Below are 15,882 nucleotides of genomic sequence, written 5' to 3' on the forward strand. Positions count from 1 at the left end.
ACTATTAAATGCATAATGGGCATAATGTTTTGCTGTGATATTCCTAAGAATGTTCTTGTCTACAAAAATGGAGACCTGACAACTAGAAAGTTAGCAGCAACTGGTTACCAGCCTTAATTTCATGTTTCTGCAACAGTATTGTGTATGGTGGGCTTTGTATCTGCGATGCAGAAGTTATTTATGGGTTTCTAGGTATTTTCTTCATGTTCCAAGTATAAGAAAATATATTGCAGCTTCAAGTTGAGTGGAAGATAGTAACCCTGATGCTTCATATTTATCTTTACACCAAACTATTTTCTTTGTCTTGATTTAATTACTTGAGTTATGCATGATAAGCCTCAGACCTTATATTGCCTTGGAAAATCAACTCGCTGACATTTACAAGAAATCTATTTTCCTTAAAACAATAAATGTTTCACAAAAAAATGCTATTATTAATAGTAATATAATAAAACATGGCTGCATGTTGCCAAATAAGATTAGAAGGCCAATGCCCACAGAAAGGCTGTAAGTAACTTCTAAGCATTCATCTACAGTAGAGGTCCCTCTAAGGCAGGTGTAGCATCACCCTGCAGAAGCTGATTGTTGCTCAGCTCTGATTAGTGAGAAAGTTTTGGAACTGACACCTGATTGGTTGGCAGCTATTTTTGCAAGGGATTTCAGCTCATTACTGAAAGTGGATAAAGCTGTTTTTCAGTCTGTAGCATAGTTGCTGACATGTTTTGAAATCCTGCTGCTATATTTTGCTGAATAAGTTGAATTGGGACAGAGGAGTTTGGGAAAGTTTGTTGATTTCTAGTTTTGCCTAAAAGCACTTATCTTTCTTTGGTAAGCATGCAGTCATTATATAAGCATGGCTAATTGTTTCTTAGGTTGGTGTCTAACAATAAGCTTTCTCATAGATAGCCATGGCAACGACTATTGACCTGACACACGAGGATGTAGACTTGTTGGCCATGCAGTCAACAGCTTGTGAGCCTCACCATGTTGTGCTTCCGGAACTTTCTGGCCTTTCTTCTATTAATTCACAGGTACTAATTTACTTTCACAGGTGCCACTTCACATCTGTGCACATGGAGTATTGAGCAAGTCACAATTTTGTGTGTGTGTGTCTCTGTCCTTAGAGTGAGTCAGCAGATGCTTCAGAGCAGCAGCTCCGTGTGTACCTCCGGGTTCGTCCCTTTAGCAAGGAAGAACTCAACAATAATGAGGACCAGGTCTGTGTGGGCAGAGCATGGCTGTTGTTTCAAGTTGCCTGAACTTGGAGTTTGAGTCTACTGAGTGCGTGTTCTTCTATGCTCTCTTCTGCTCAGGGCTGTGTGGTGTTGGAGAGTGCAGAAACTGCCACTCTGCATGCGCCTAAAGGCTCTGCCACCATGAAGAGCAGTGAGAGAGGCGTTGGTCATCAGCTTCATAAGTTCAGTTTCACCAAGGTGCTTCAGCATTGCCACCTTTCTGTCAAAGTCTATTGTGACCTCTTCTATGCAGCCCTGTGTCATGCTTTGTGTCTATAATGTAGATTTTTGCACCGGAGGCAACTCAGGTGGAGTTTTTTGATGGAACAATCAAGCCACAAGTGCAGGACTTTTTGCATGGCAAAAATGCGTTGGTGTTCAGCTATGGTGTAACCAATGCTGGAAAGACCCACACTATACAAGGCACGTACTATCAGTGTGAGAGGTGCATGATTAAGCGTAAACATGCTGCAACATGAGGATGTGTAAGATGCTTCACATGATCAGTTATATGCTCTTCATTTGCCATTAGCCTTTGGCCATTGTGTGCATGTATGTGAGTACAGGTTCTGCCAAGGACCCTGGGGTTTTGCCACGTGCTCTGGAGGCAGTGTTCAAGCACATCGGCGGGCGACTGTATGAGCACATGGACTTGCGGCCGTACTTGAGCTCAGATGTACAGAAGCTGGATCTGGATCAGCTCCGGGCAGAGAGGGTTGCCAAGGTGGCCCTTTTCAGTCTGCTCAAAGAGGTACTAGCTCAGTCGTCACACATCCACAGCAGGAGAGGCCAACCAAATCTCAAATCATATAATCCATACAAATCTATACAACTCAGATTTTTAAGACAGTTCTGTTCCCACAATTTGAAATGCTCTCTTCAAACTGTCCTTTGCAAAGCTGAAGAGGTTGGCTTCTCATGGGGTGGATTAAGAAGTAATTTGCTCCTGGTGTTTGTGTCTGCAGGACTCTGAACCTACCAGGAGCAGGAGCTCTTCCTCTTCTGTCAATAGTCTCTCCTTTTCTGGAGTCTCTTATGATCAGACCGGTAAAAAATTCACATAGCTATGTAACCCCATGTAAGCTGAACAGGAAGCGTTTTTTTAATGTACATGCTTGTCTGCTTCTCTCTTAGTGGACAGTGCAGAGGGGTCCAGTGAGGACATGCAGTGTTCATACTCCATGTGGGTGTCTTACTACGAGATCTACAACGAGCAAGTGTATGACCTGCTTCAGCTAACTATTGCCAACAAGGCAAGGAGACGTCCTGCATTGCGCGTGTGTGAAGACAGTGCAGGAAACTCCTATGTTAGAGGTGATGTGGCCCTTGATTTAACTACTTTATTAATGTTTTTATTTATTTGTTATTGGTGGCTTGCATTGTGCCAACATGCTCTGCATAAGGGATATTGAAGAGACAAAACGGAGCTGAACTTTTGATGTTGTAATGGCTTGAGGCATTTTGTTTTGTACTTTAACACAAGTAAATGTTTATTAACTGAAATGATTGGAAATATGACCCACCCTGTGGTGTACTGGTTTACGTGGTAGATCTGCGGTGGGTTAATGTCCAGACTTCTGAGGAGGCAGCCAAGGTGCTGCGAGTGGGCAACAAGAACCGCAGTGCTGCTGCCACTAAAATGAACCAGTCATCCAGCAGAAGGTGACCTTGCCCTCGTACTTTCTTACCGAACTCCTTACTGCATGGGTCCCATTGACTAGAACACTACAAGGCCCTATATGCCATTATGGCGTGTTCCCTGCCAAAGGTTACTTATGACTGCAGCTTTGTGAAACACTGCACTGAGGCATATGAAGGCTCTGGCCTAGCTTTGTGCACCCATTTGTGCTAGTTTTATGGGTACCACACTGCTTTTGTTCGATCTGCTGGTTTCACTGCACACAGCCACAGCATTTTCACCATCAAGCTGATGCGCGTCGATGGAACTGATGTCCAAGGAATGTCTGAGTAAGTGTTTCTTGCTGTAAGAATAGATGAGCTGTGGGTGTGCGGGTGGCTTCACAATGGGCCGTACTTCCCCTTCAGGCTTTCACTGTGCGACCTTGCCGGCTCGGAGCGGTGCAACAAGACCAAAACATTTGGAGAGCGCCTGAAAGAGGCGGGTAACATCAACACCTCACTGCTCATTCTGGGCAAGTGCATGGTAGCACTCCGCAACAACCAAGGCGACCGGTAGGCTCATGCACAGCTCCAGGGGTTAGCTTGGATTTCTCAGCTAGTGGCTTACATTCTTTTGGTTGTCTGGATCAGGCCAAGTAGCCAGAAGTCCGTTAACCAAAGTTTTCAGCATAGTCTTGATATTGGGTGCATTACATTGGATTTGGAGGTAAACTGTGCAGCAGATCTTTAGGACTGGACTTGGGTGCTTTTGGTCAGGTGTATGACATTCTGCCTCTAAAGAGCCTGTGCATGCACCTTCCTCCCAGGGCGAAGAATGGATATGTCCCGTTTCGGGAGAGCAAGCTGACCCGCCTCTTCCAGGGCGTGTTCTGTGGCCGAGGCAGGGCCTCCATGATTGTCAACATCAACCAGTGTGCCTCCACATATGATGAGACTCTCCATGTCATGAAGTTCTCTGCCATTGCCAAGGAGGTACTGCTGCCACCTTATGGACAGTGACATTTGATTGATGAATGAGGTTCTCAGTCTGGTCTTCAGGGACTCTCAGCTAGGCCAGGTTTATGTTCATGCTCCCAAGGCACCTTAGCCAGGTAACGCAGACCTCTGCAGCTCTTGATTACCTGGATCATGTGTATGAGCTGGATCAAGGCAGGGATCGAGGACCTCTGATAAATGTTTGACATGTGTATGTCATGCTACTGCTTGAGTGCTGTAAAGCTTGAGTTTTGGTGGGGAATCAAGAATATGCATCAGGCTGTAAAATTTGGATCATGTTGGACAGATGTGGTTCAGGCATGCTAAAGGCCTGGCATATTTCTTGATTCATGTTTTATTTGCTGGAATTGCTGCCTGAGCCATTCCTTTTTGAAAAGCTTCCTGGACATCAAGGAAAAGGGATGTGACAATAGTTGAACTAGCATGCTTTCTCTCTCTCCCCCCCCCCCCCCCTTCCCTGTCAGGTGGTTCAGGTGATCCCACCCCGCTCTCTTGAGTCTTTAGCACCACGCCTGATTGGCCGGAATGGTAAGCCGTTGTTGACCAATGGGCTAATTGACACCCAGGCAGTGGATGACTACCTATCAGAGGATGAGTTGTTGGATGGTGATGAAGAAGCAGACATGTCGATATTGCCTCAGGAGGTGATGTATTTACCTCTTGCACAAATGTTTGCATAAATCATGCTGAATAAAATCTTCATGAGATTCTTATGAAGAGATCCAGTAAAACCAGCAAATAGACTTTCAGTTACTCAAAACGGTAGTATGAAATTTAATCTTCAACACAACCATTCTAACATCTGTTGTATGTGATGTAGACCTTTTTATGCTCACTTTGCACTTCTTCTAGGCATCACGTTTCCTGTAACTTAGTTCATCTTGAATTCTAACCTCCTTCCTGGCTAGGTTGCATTCTTTGAGTAGATGACAGCACTTTTTAAAGTTTCTCTGCCAAAAATGTAAATGAATAAAAGGATGGCAAATGGTCTTTGCTCTGTAAAATAAATAAATGGCTCATCTCTTATGGGCAGGAGCTTCTGATTTTGGTGGAGAGTCTGAGGACAAAACTGTTGGCTGAGCGAAAGAAAAACCTGCTTCAAGAGATTCAAATCCGCAAAGAGATGGGAGATGCCATGTTGCAGCAAATCATGGAGATTGAGGAGCTCCACAGGTTGGTGGGTGTGGGTCTGTACATGTGTTGCACAATTTGCTGATCCATGGTTCAAATACCACTGTCCAGAACAAACTGGGCATAGGTGGAGGATGCCTATTTATGCTGAAGTAATGTACTGTATTTGTAATTTTCATTGGTGGCAAGTAGTGATGTACTGCTATAATGGAATCTATTTTGGGGGGTGGGGTGGAAATGAGTGTTCCTAAACCTCTTTAAGGACCTTTCAATGCCACCTCTTGTATTGCTGTACAAAAGGTTATCTGTTTCAGTCGTCAGATGGCAGACTTGAAGGAGAGTTATGAGGAGAAGATGGACAGCACATTTGAGATGTATAAAGAGGCACTGAAGGAGCATGCTTATCAGTGCGCTCTGGAGCGTCTAGAAGAAGACTACGTCCCTCTGGAGGACTATACAGCAGAGCAGGACCGGGCCAAGGTGTCCCCTACATGAACTGAATCTAAAAACACATGCGTTTTGTTGTCTTTAATACCTCATTGATTTACTGTACATTTAGGAGCTTGAGATGCGTGTTGATGAACTGGAATGGAAACACCAGAGTTCTGCACCTGCTGCTGGTTTTGCATCAGCTCTCCAGCAGGAAAACTCCACACAGACTGACCCCATGCATCCAACCACACAGGAAACAGGTGGGGAGGGGGGGCTATTTATTTATTTATTTTTGATTTCCCCTCCTTTTAGCCCATTGAGTACTGTGTGGGTGTTTTTGTTCAATTTAAGATTCTGATCGGTTCAAACTACTCTACAAGGACAAATGTGCAGTGGAACAGCTTTGTGCAGAGAAACAAGAGGTAGATGAATTATGTGAACAAATGGTCTTAAGGTTGGTTTTGTCACCTTTTACCTGATCAGGGTGTCCATACTGTATATTGAACAGTCTGCAACATTTTTGTTTTGACCATGACTTTTTTTTTTTTTTTTTTTTTGAAGACTTTTTTAAAGAAACAAACTAGGAATAATGGTCCTCCATTGTGTGGTCATTTGAAATGAGTGTCCTTCGTGTAGTTGATCACATCTCTTGAGAAGCGCGTACAGGAGTTGACTGAAACTCTGCAGGAAGCTGGAGAGAGCTACATGGAGAAGCTCACCAAGGTCCAGAATCTTCAGAACAGGCTGATTCATCAGGTAGGCAAAGGTATGCTCTCAACACGTCTGTGCGTACGTGTGCATCACACCTGCTTGCTCTTTGCTGCCAACAGGAGCGAGAAGCTGAGCGTTTGCAGGGTGAGCTCACAGAAAGGGAGGCAGAACTGTGTGTTCTGAAGGAGGGGCTTTCTAAGCAGGCCAATGATTCTGCAGGGCAGTCACGTCAGAGGCGAGGACTGCTAGTGAATATCAAAGAATCAATGTCATCCCCGTCCTCAGGAAACCTGTGTCGCACGATCAGAAAATCCGTTCGCACTACCACCTCTTTGAAGAAGAAACCCAACTGAGTGACTGCCTGTGTGACTTGAGCAGATATCTGATTTTTTTTAAAAAATTTTTAATGTTTTTTTTTTTTTTAAATAATAAATAAGACAAACTCTTGGGCTTGTTCTCTGTCTAATAAACTTACCAAGGCACCAGGTGCATGTTCTTACAATGACCTGTTATACTAAAAATAAAAGAATACATGCTTGCATTAACAAAACAAAGTTAAAAACTCTTACATTCCAGACTAGAGAGAGGAGCTGGAAAGACACTGCTACATGAAGTATTTTGATTTCTGGAAATCAGTGGTCAGGGTTATATAGTTTGTTTTTCTCGGGGGGTGGGGGTTGTTTTCATTTTGTGCACATGCTCTTCTTGGGCTGATCCTTGTCCAGTATCTGTACTCATCCAAGTCTGTCAGCTTAAGCTAGCGGGAGATGCCGATATCAGCTCAGTGGCGGGGTGGTGCCCATTACCGGTGCTGTTGAATGTTCCTGAACCGCCCTCCTTTGCTCTTCTCAGGGTTGCTGCTGGTACTGGCCCTCTGTGGCTGTGTAATAATCTTCCAGGACACTCTGCATGTAATCGAAGGTAGGCCGCTCCTCCGGCTTGGCTTTCCAGCAGGAAGTCATGATGCTGTACAGGGACTGGGGGCAGTTTGGGGGGCGTGGCATCCTGTAGCCCCGCTGCAGTCTAGCCATCACTTCAGCGTTGCTCAGACCTGCCGCAGTGAGGTAGACATAACCAGAATCAAAAAATATAATCAGACTTTATTAGACAAGTATGTTTGGACACACGGAATTTGTCCTTGGTTGTCTCAGTATACAGTAGATAAAAGACTAGCAGAGAAACAGACATCCATATTTAAGTTCTACCACACGCACTTATGTACTGATAAAAAGAAGAGTATATATGTTTGCATAATGATTCTAGAAATAGATATGTCTTTGAATGTGGCTTTAAGCTGGTTGTTCATAAGTGGCTACTTTGGTAGCATCTGGCAGAATCAGGTAATTTTGTTGCTGTTGGTGCCATCTTGTAGTAGTAGCACCTGATTGTCTTTGTATATGCAGTATGTACTTAGGAACAGTATCTCTTTTCAGTTCTATTATATATGACATACCTGCTTCAGCCTCTAGGAAGCAGCAAACACCTTGATCTTATGAACCCTCTAACAGATTCAAATTCAAGTACAAACAGTATCACAAGTTGATGCAGAAAAATCAGCACCGTAAAGCTGTCACCCTATACCAGTTGTTATACAAAATATTAAACCTATTACAGATAGTAAGGAAATAGTGAGTTACAAGTTCTTCCTGACCTGTGTAAGGGATTTTGCCATATGTGATAAGCTCAGAAAGCAAGATTCCAAAAGACCACATGTCTGATTTGATGGTGAAAGAACCATAATTTATAGCTTCTGGTGCTGTCCACTTAATGGGGAATTTAGCACCTAAAACAAAGGAAAGAGGAATGTTGGTAATATGTGGACGGAAAACTGTGGTTACAAAACTATATTTCCCCAAAAAAACATTTTTGGATTTTAAATGTTAAATTAATTGATCTTCATGATTTATGAATTTTGAATGCTGATTTTTTAACAATGACTTTTCAATGCTGATTTTGCCATTTACTGTATTTATGCAGTATATGTTTTGGAAAGGTCTACTCCTACCTTCTTTGGCGGAATATTCGTTGTCCTCGATGACTCTAGCCAGGCCAAAGTCAGCAATCTTACAGAGCAGGCTCTTGCTGACCAGGATGTTAGCTGCTCGCAAGTCCCGGTGAATGTAGTTCTTCTTCTCAATGTATGCCATGCCTTCTGCGATCTAATGTACAAAAACAAAGTTTCCATTGTTCTTCTGCTTCTACACAGGCACCACGCTTCACTTCAGTCTCGCTTCCCTTAAAGTATTTCTGCAGTTCTGAGAAATGGGCTCATAAATATCAGACATCTGTTTCAGCCACTGTGTAGTTTACAGCCAATCAGCCTCAGGAGCACAACTTTGTAGAGGTGTTTGAGTGCGTATGTGAATGCATACTTGGGCAGCAAAGTCGATCAGTTTGGGTAGCAGTATTTTTCTGCCCGGTGGGCTTTTCAGAAAGTCCAACAAGCTCCCTACCACCCAAAAAGAGATGTCAGTCAGTGATGGGCAACTTATGATAGCAGCATCATATAGTCAGCAATCAGCACTTTGTTAATGTGCACATTGAAAAATTTATAGAACTGAAGCTCCAGGAATGCTTAAGCCCAGTCTTGGAAGGCTGGAGTTCAGCTTGGTGATTTCTCTGATCAGAAATATCATTTAACTATCAGACTTAGTAGGTGTGCCACTGCAGGGAACTCACCCCCCACCCCATCCAGACGATTTATGTTAATGGTCACTGAGGCTAGAGGACATCCCCAAGTATGTGAGCAAGCTTTGGGACAAAATTCTAAACTTAAAAGAAATTTGCATGTGCACCGTTTGACATGAACTCTGTGATGATATAGATTGGTGCCGTTTTGGTGACCACAGCGAACAGGCGCACCAGGCGGTCATGCTGCAGAGTTTTCATCAGGTTAGCTTCCTGCAGAAAGGCTGCGACTGTCATAGTACCAGGCTTCAGAGTCTTTACTGCAACCTTGGTAGTGTTGTTGTACATCGCTAAAGTGAAACAGAGCGAGACAGATAGGGAGAAGTGATAGAGGCAGTGTATCCAAATCACTCGGATATGTAAAGTAATAATGTTTCAATACTGAAGTGCATCCATTGATGTAGTTACTGAAACTGTTCACATTTAAATGTCTGGAAAGGAGAGCACAGAGGAATCCATGTAGGGCTTTGTGAGAGAATGAAATGCAGAGGTGATCTTAAGGCAAGCAGGAAGTCTTGCTAATTCAGAAAAAGGAAGAATTAAGAGCTCCAAACAGGGACACTGCCAGGAATTTTGGGCTACGTGAAAACATATCACGTTGGGCCCCATCACACCCCAGCTAAAGCCTTTTTTAGGGCCCCTGTCAGTCACAGCTCTTCGAATTATCTTTTTCCCACCTATATGGTGACCAAAATACACACTCACCCATCCAGACTTCTCCAAATTGACCAGCTCCAAGTCTTTTGACCATCCGGAGAGTTTCTTTAGCAATCTCCCAATCATCTTCATCCCACTTTTCAATTATGGGCTTCTCACATGCTTTGCCCAGTCGCCGACATAATCCATAAGCCTGCTCTATAAACACACACGCATGCAAGATGATACCAAAACAAGCAAACAGACTCATGGAACAATTTTAAATCCAAATGAAAGGGCATATAAGACACAATATAAGACACAAATGTAATTTAATCTAAGATCAAGAGTGCTACAGCATGATTCCGAACATTAAATGCACAGGAGCTGGTTTTGTGCTGGATATGATTTAAGTAGTTTAAGTAGATTCATTTATGTTTTTCTTAACTAGCAATATTTGTGGGTATAACAGCTGATTTCCCTACAAATTAAAGGTAATGTGAGAAAAAAGACACATGTAGAGGAATTTGTTTACACGTTTCTCAGTAATATGGATGTGTTTATATATGTGTTTATTTGTGCATGTGTTTTCATACTCTGGTAGTACGTGACGAGGTCATCCAGTGTTTTGAAGGTAATTCTTGAGGAGATGAAGAATCCTCCGTCCTCTAGCCGGCGAATCTTATAATGCTTTACCACATCTGTACCATCTGTGCACAAGTCTCTCACTGACATAGAGTAACACCCTACATACAGTGACACATGCGCACATGCAAATGGACATAGAGACAAAACTTAAATCCTCAATTTTGTCTTCGAGGTAGAAGCTGATCCTTTGAATCAGTTTGATTTAAATTTGATCCAGTCGTTTGCTTGAGTGCATTTTCATTCAATGGGTGTCAAAATACACACCTTCATTTTACTGGGTGTGAGGGTGTGTGCACACATTACAGACCTGTACTTGTCTCACTCTCTCGTATGAGAAAGGCTCCTGGGTTATTGGCAGGAGCCAGCAGGTATCTCTCAGCATCCTTTCTGTTAATGCTCTTAAAGAAAAAGCTTTATAGAAGAGAAGCCAAGAAAAAAGAAAGAAAGAAGTGGTGAACTGGAAGTTTCCAAACAGGCTGCATAGTCCGTGCCTGAACTGCAGGTGCACTGGTCAAAAAAAAAGTACCACATAACGAATCAGCATGTAATGCAGTCTCAACAAAAGCTGTACCTCGTGAACCAAAGCTTGTCTAAAAGCAAAGGCAGGTCCTACACCTTCGCTGTCCTCATTAATATGTCATTAAAAGTCCATTACCATGTTCACCCTACGTAGCCTATGTACGACACAGTTTACTATTTCTCATGCAAAATAGATGCACTTAAAGTGGTTGGCTTCAGGTTTTCTTTCACCTAGGGGAACCGCCTAGAAGAGGCATTTTTCTTTATTGATCTACTAACTTGCAGCAACTAACTAGTAGTACACACCAAGCTGTTAGCAGTGAAAACAGCATCGCAGTGCTCATGTGAATACCATAAAGACTGAACATTGCTCTCCGATTAATAACTTCTCCCATTGATAACTAGTTCGAACAGGTGCATTATTTGCACCAATTTTAGCTAGTGACATTTTAGTAAAAGATTAAATATTTTGCCTTATTTGTGACTGGCATCGTTTCATTATTTTCATTATTTTGTTCAATGATCCCATTCATTTTACTACAGTAACATAAATAATGAAAATGCACCAATTCCAATCCTTTTAGTCACTTCAAAATCTGATTTTCATCTGGCATTACCATTATTTCATACACCCCTGAAGGCATGGTGTGTGTACATAAATATTCTAGAGTACTTACTCTTTTGAGTCTATGCTCTCTTCTACCTGTAAATAATTGTAAGGTATCAAACCTTCTTTGCCAGAAGACAGTGACTTGGCCTTCCACCACTCACCACTCCTAGCACACATAACACACACACACACACACACACACACAGAATGATGTCTCCGGTATGACAAGCTATTTGTTACAGCATCACTCAGTGTACATATGGTGTGAGAGACTGAGACAATCCCTCATCTATGCACAGTATGTAAGGCATACTCACTTGTCCAATATTTGGAACTTCTCTCCTTTTTTGAAAGTCAGCTGAGTCTTTTTCACTGCTACATATGAGTACAGAGCAACCATTACCATCTCTTTTAGACTGGCAGCTGTAAATACACAAAGACCATATTTTCATCCTGTATAGACAGAAGGAAACTATCCCATGCACGACAACAAATGCATGCACATGCACGCTCTATATTCCCATTCTGCATTGCCATTCAGAACTATCAAGACCCAAGGCTTGTCATATTTCTGAGTGATTATGTTTCCAGAACACCAATCAGATGACACATCTATGACAACAAGCTATTTGATAGATGGGCCAGAAGATATCCCTGCAAACTTGCACCTGGAATTTCCTAACCTTTGCTGGTATTTTGACTTGTTTCATTTTTAGATAAGACAAATATGGTGCATTTTGGCTACAAACACCCGAGGTGTGTTTAATGTAAAAAAAAAAGAGGGATGGCCATGCTGGAAGAAACTTATTTATAATGATACACAGGATAAGATGTCAAATATCCTGTGCCAGACCATTCAATAGGACCCATGCCACTCACTTCAAACCATATTGATATTATTAGGGTATTTTTCCTCCAAAGACACTGGGCACCTTGCCAGAGTATATGACATCAAGGATTTCTTCAATGACCAGGAGATTTTCAATCAAAATGTAGCTGATCACAGAATCACACTTTCGCAATGGTCACCCTAATTCTCTAACCAAAACCTCACTGAAAAACCTGTCAAGTGACCTAAGGTAAGAGTTTACTAGTATCTAGTAGAGATTCAACATCTAGATAGATTCTTTATGGAGTTTCCAATTATTTGTTCTGTGTTCTCCCACATTATGAAATATAGCAGAAGACTCAGTGCTGGCAAAGGGAAGATACTCAAAGCACTGAATGTAGGGGCTCCAATAAATGTGTGCATATATACAGCTCCAAATACATGATTTTCAGACTAAAAATTATTTATTTTGAAGTGTTTTCTGAGCTGTGGTTTCACAACAAAGCTATAATGTTCTCATATTGTTGGGCATAAATATTCATTTTGAGTTGTTGTTCAAATGAAACTATGAGCAGTAACTATTACTACTTGCAGCATTTTTCACCAACTTGCCATTTATTAAATAGGCAACGCTATTTGAAATATAAACTTAGAAAGCTTAGACTTGGGGATTTTTAAAAGAAGAAACCACTCTGAGTCTGTACATGTGTTTGTCTGCAGTGACATACCATCATCATTTTGAAGAATCTGCTCAGGCAGTAAAGATGATGAATTCTAGAGATAGAAATACCACAGCGAGCCTTTAAATACAGTGGAAACTCTGATTATATGCAAATTCTGAAGGTATTTACCTTTCACTTGGGGTTTTCAAAACTACATTATTTGAATGTGCTCTCCATTTAAATGATGAGTGAAAATACACACAATGTTTCCATTTAGTAACTGTGTGTCTGTATATGACAGTTGTGTATGCAGTTAACAGTTATCATAGGCTCACTAGTGACAACTAAAAAAAAAACCATCAATAAATAAATAAACATTAATCTAAGAAGAATGCAACAGAGAATTCAAACTGAAATAATTCAAACTGAAATTAAATGTAATGTTTGACTCCTACAAGAGAGCTTTTAAAACAACAAAGTTGGATACACTTTCAATAAAGGATACTTCTCATTTGCTATCTATTCAGTAATGACAGACAAAACTCTTTTAACAAAACTGTAAATGCAAGTTCCTTTAGGTAATAAGTTTTGTAGGGACTGTAAAAATCAAGGACAAAACAGCAACAGCAACAACAACTTATTAGCAAGTGATGAAGCACTGATAAGTCATTTATGGCCCAAGACTAGCAAATTCAATTATAGAGATGCTTAACTTTAAAATCTATGTTAAAAATGTCAGAATATATTCACCTTTACATTTGTTGCTGACTGTTTTGGATCTTGGCTGTATTTGGTTTTTTGGGATGTGTCATTTTGAGTTTGTTCATGGGATACACCCTTTTCCATAGAACCTGCACATCCCATACTAGAAAGAAATAAAGAAATGCCATTGTTTATTATATTACTTATACATAAAGCATAAGGGTTATAAGTGTCAAACTTCATGAAAAGACATTTTAAAAGCAAACAATTGTTTTCTGAACAAACTGCATAAACCTTCAAATCAGATTTAAATTAGGCTTAAGAGGAAATACGTTTTAACAAAATGTTTGATTATTAAAAGACTGGGATAGAGGGAGATGCAATATACAGAATAAAGAAATACCTTAGACTAGCAATGGTTTAGAATAGTAACCATGTGTAGGGTGAAGTCTTCCGTGGAGTTTCAGTTGGGTGACTTTAGTTTGAAAAGTGTCTACGAATAACGGTAATCTTAGTTTATTACAAAATAAAAAATCTTTAAAAAAAAAGTACTGAAAAGTCGGAATAATACCAACAACAAAAAACCTAAGTGGGCATTTAGTATGAAAACATATTTGTAACATGAAACAGCACCCCTGCATCAGATCGGTGCGGTGAATGCGACAGGCCAATCCTCGGATTAGACTCACCTAATCCTCGAAGGTTTCTTTAGTTGCCCGTGTCTTTCTGTCAAATTAATGATAAATAGGTTTTTTGCATAGCTAGCGTCCTGGCTCTTACTTTCCCCATGCATTCAGCGACGTATTAACACAGATGGACTTTCTGTCTTCATTTCAAAATATTTGCATAAAGATGCAAAAGCGCTCAACTGGTGTCGCTCCCTCGAGAAGCATATTGGCGTGCAGCTTCTACATCAGAATATGCGCGCCGGGGAATGCAAATAGTTTTTTTCCGCGGAAATTTAACCCCCCAAACACCAGCATGGAATGCTTTAGACACAGCAGACCCTTACATAAATAAGACCCGTGTTAGTAACTCAAAGAACAAAGAACACTCAATAACGCACCAAGGATCTTCCTTTTCTGATTACGTCCTCCATTACCATACCGGTTTCATTTCTGTCATAATACGCCGCCTACTGTGCGTTTCAAAGGAAAGGAGAAAGCGTGGACGTTGAATAGACAGAAGCATCTCGAAAACATCGCTGTTGAATGTTGAAATGTTACTTCGGTGCCATCGTATACTCTATGTATGTAGAAACGTGTAATATGCAAGGCATTACATTACACGGCTGTTGGAGGAACATGCGCGCGTGAGTATATTTGTTCCGCAGGGTGCGAGATGTTAAAATGTCTGCGTGTTTAAATTTGTAAGTTTCTGACACGTTCAGTGTGGTTCACGGTAATAACAAGGCGGTTGGGACACCCACCATTATACATGGGTGCCTACGAACGGCCGAGTGTTGATATTCAGTATAACACCATGAGCTTGATAGTGATACTGTTTTTTTTTTAAACAGTTCTACAAGCACAATTTATTAGATAACAGTAACAAGCGACAACAAATTAGCCTATAATTGGTTTATTTAAAGGAGATATAAGTTCTTTTTACCACCAAAAAGTAGCAAACAATATTTATGAAAGTGATTATTTATTAAGTACACTTTTTCTATAAGGTTCAGCCCACATGAGATGAAGAATCAGATTGCTTTGTAGTCCTTACCCGATCCCCCACATGGAGGTGGCCAGTAATCTATATTATAGATATAGTATAGATTATCTGAAACAAACAGGCCATTAGGTGTCAGGATAAGGGCTGTTTAATAAATCGTTTGGCTCCGACAATACAAATGGTTCCGCAACTGGACTGGTACTGGACTTTGGTACTTTTTACTGGGAGTTCAAGCAACACCTAAACATTTTCCTGCACACTAACTTGCTACGTTGTGTAGGTCTACGTTACCACAGGCCAGCTATTTTGTATCACGTACATTTATCTGTATGTTTCCATTAACTGTACAAAAATAAATACGTTTGCTGACAGTTGCTTTGGTGGCATGTGTGATTTGATTCCGCTCATTAATGTAATTATTTGTTAATAGAACACAGCTAAAGCAGAGTGATACATGTGTAGTTAAAAGGTTCCAGCGCTATTATACTGTCTCGTCTAATCAAATTACAGTTGTGTAATCATATGCAAATGGTCACACATGCTATAAACATATTCTCAGCTCAGAACCCTGGACACCCTGCATGTAAAATTTTATTATTTTAAAAATTTAAATAATTAAAAAATAATTCCTCACTGGTGGGTGATTTTGTGTGCAACTGTATAGTGCTTTGTAAAATTACACATATCTGCCAGCAACCTTATTCTCTAACAGATGATAATTACTGCCAAGCCTAAAAATCCCAGACTGTCTCAAACAACTGCTGCTGAACA

At 41.0% G+C, this 15,882-nt stretch overlaps 2 protein-coding genes across 6 annotated transcripts; one reads left to right on the forward strand and one right to left on the reverse strand.

The window, feature by feature from the left end:
- Positions 1 to 112: 112 nt before the first annotated feature.
- On the forward strand, positions 113 to 6,517 carry zgc:56231 (kinesin-like protein KIF20A). The gene is made up of 18 exons (XM_027013150.3): positions 113 to 1,031; positions 1,125 to 1,217; positions 1,314 to 1,433; positions 1,520 to 1,658; positions 1,802 to 1,986; positions 2,201 to 2,282; positions 2,370 to 2,549; positions 2,786 to 2,897; positions 3,141 to 3,203; positions 3,282 to 3,428; positions 3,683 to 3,848; positions 4,337 to 4,516; positions 4,906 to 5,045; positions 5,318 to 5,483; positions 5,563 to 5,695; positions 5,787 to 5,857; positions 6,072 to 6,191; positions 6,266 to 6,517. Exons 1-18 carry the CDS (start codon positions 909 to 911, stop codon positions 6,497 to 6,499), a joined length of 2,454 nt encoding a protein of 817 aa, XP_026868951.2. The 5' UTR covers positions 113 to 908; the 3' UTR covers positions 6,500 to 6,517.
- Positions 6,518 to 6,573: 56 nt separating this feature from the next.
- On the reverse strand, positions 6,574 to 15,561 carry LOC113579313 (tyrosine-protein kinase Lyn-like). 5 transcript variants are annotated; one of them, XM_027013148.3, is made up of 14 exons: positions 14,130 to 15,519; positions 13,844 to 13,933; positions 13,489 to 13,603; positions 12,805 to 12,850; positions 11,565 to 11,670; positions 11,315 to 11,413; positions 10,426 to 10,529; positions 10,067 to 10,216; positions 9,540 to 9,689; positions 8,942 to 9,124; positions 8,519 to 8,595; positions 8,152 to 8,305; positions 7,798 to 7,929; positions 6,581 to 7,197 (listed from the first exon to the last, which is right to left on the reverse strand). In XM_027013148.3, exons 3-14 carry the CDS (start codon positions 13,600 to 13,602, stop codon positions 6,995 to 6,997), a joined length of 1,518 nt encoding a protein of 505 aa, XP_026868949.1. In that variant the 5' UTR covers position 13,603; positions 13,844 to 13,933; positions 14,130 to 15,519; the 3' UTR covers positions 6,581 to 6,994. The 5 variants fall into 5 exon arrangements, with proteins under 5 accessions (XP_081550759.1, XP_081550760.1, XP_081550758.1 ...); XM_081694632.1 differs by lacking the exon at positions 13,844 to 13,933 and having other exon boundaries at positions 6,578 to 7,197; positions 11,565 to 11,622; positions 14,130 to 15,541; XM_035519895.2 differs by lacking the exon at positions 13,844 to 13,933 and having other exon boundaries at positions 6,579 to 7,197; positions 14,130 to 15,536.
- Positions 15,562 to 15,882: the final 321 nt, after the last annotated feature.

Source organism: Electrophorus electricus, chromosome 13, assembly GCF_041902795.1.
Source record: "Electrophorus electricus isolate QZ-2024a chromosome 13, ASM4190279v1, whole genome shotgun sequence".
NCBI lineage: Eukaryota > Metazoa > Chordata > Actinopteri > Gymnotiformes > Gymnotidae > Electrophorus > Electrophorus electricus.

What these genes read in the sequence shown, in the direction of transcription:
- zgc:56231 (XM_027013150.3), top strand. Translation starts at nt 909, where the DNA reads ATGGCAACGACTATTGACCTGACACACGAGGATGTAGACTTGTTGGCC. An exon ending in GATGTCCAAGGAATGTCTGA is followed by an intron (nt 3,204 to 3,281) that starts GTAAGTGTTTCT and finishes CTTCCCCTTCAG; the next exon opens with GCTTTCACTGTGCGACCTTG. An exon ending in TTTGTGCAGAGAAACAAGAG is followed by an intron (nt 5,858 to 6,071) that starts GTAGATGAATTA and finishes TCCTTCGTGTAG; the next exon opens with TTGATCACATCTCTTGAGAA.
- LOC113579313 (XM_035519895.2), bottom strand. Translation starts at nt 14,233, where the DNA reads ATGCATGGGGAAAGTAAGAGCCAGGACGCTAGCTATGCAAAAAACCTA. An exon ending in AGAGAGTGAGACAAGTACAG is followed by an intron (nt 10,217 to 10,425) that starts GTCTGTAATGTG and finishes CACTGTATGTAG; the next exon opens with GGTGTTACTCTATGTCAGTG. An exon ending in CACAGAGTTCATGTCAAACG is followed by an intron (nt 8,596 to 8,941) that starts GTGCACATGCAA and finishes TTTGGGTGGTAG; the next exon opens with GGAGCTTGTTGGACTTTCTG.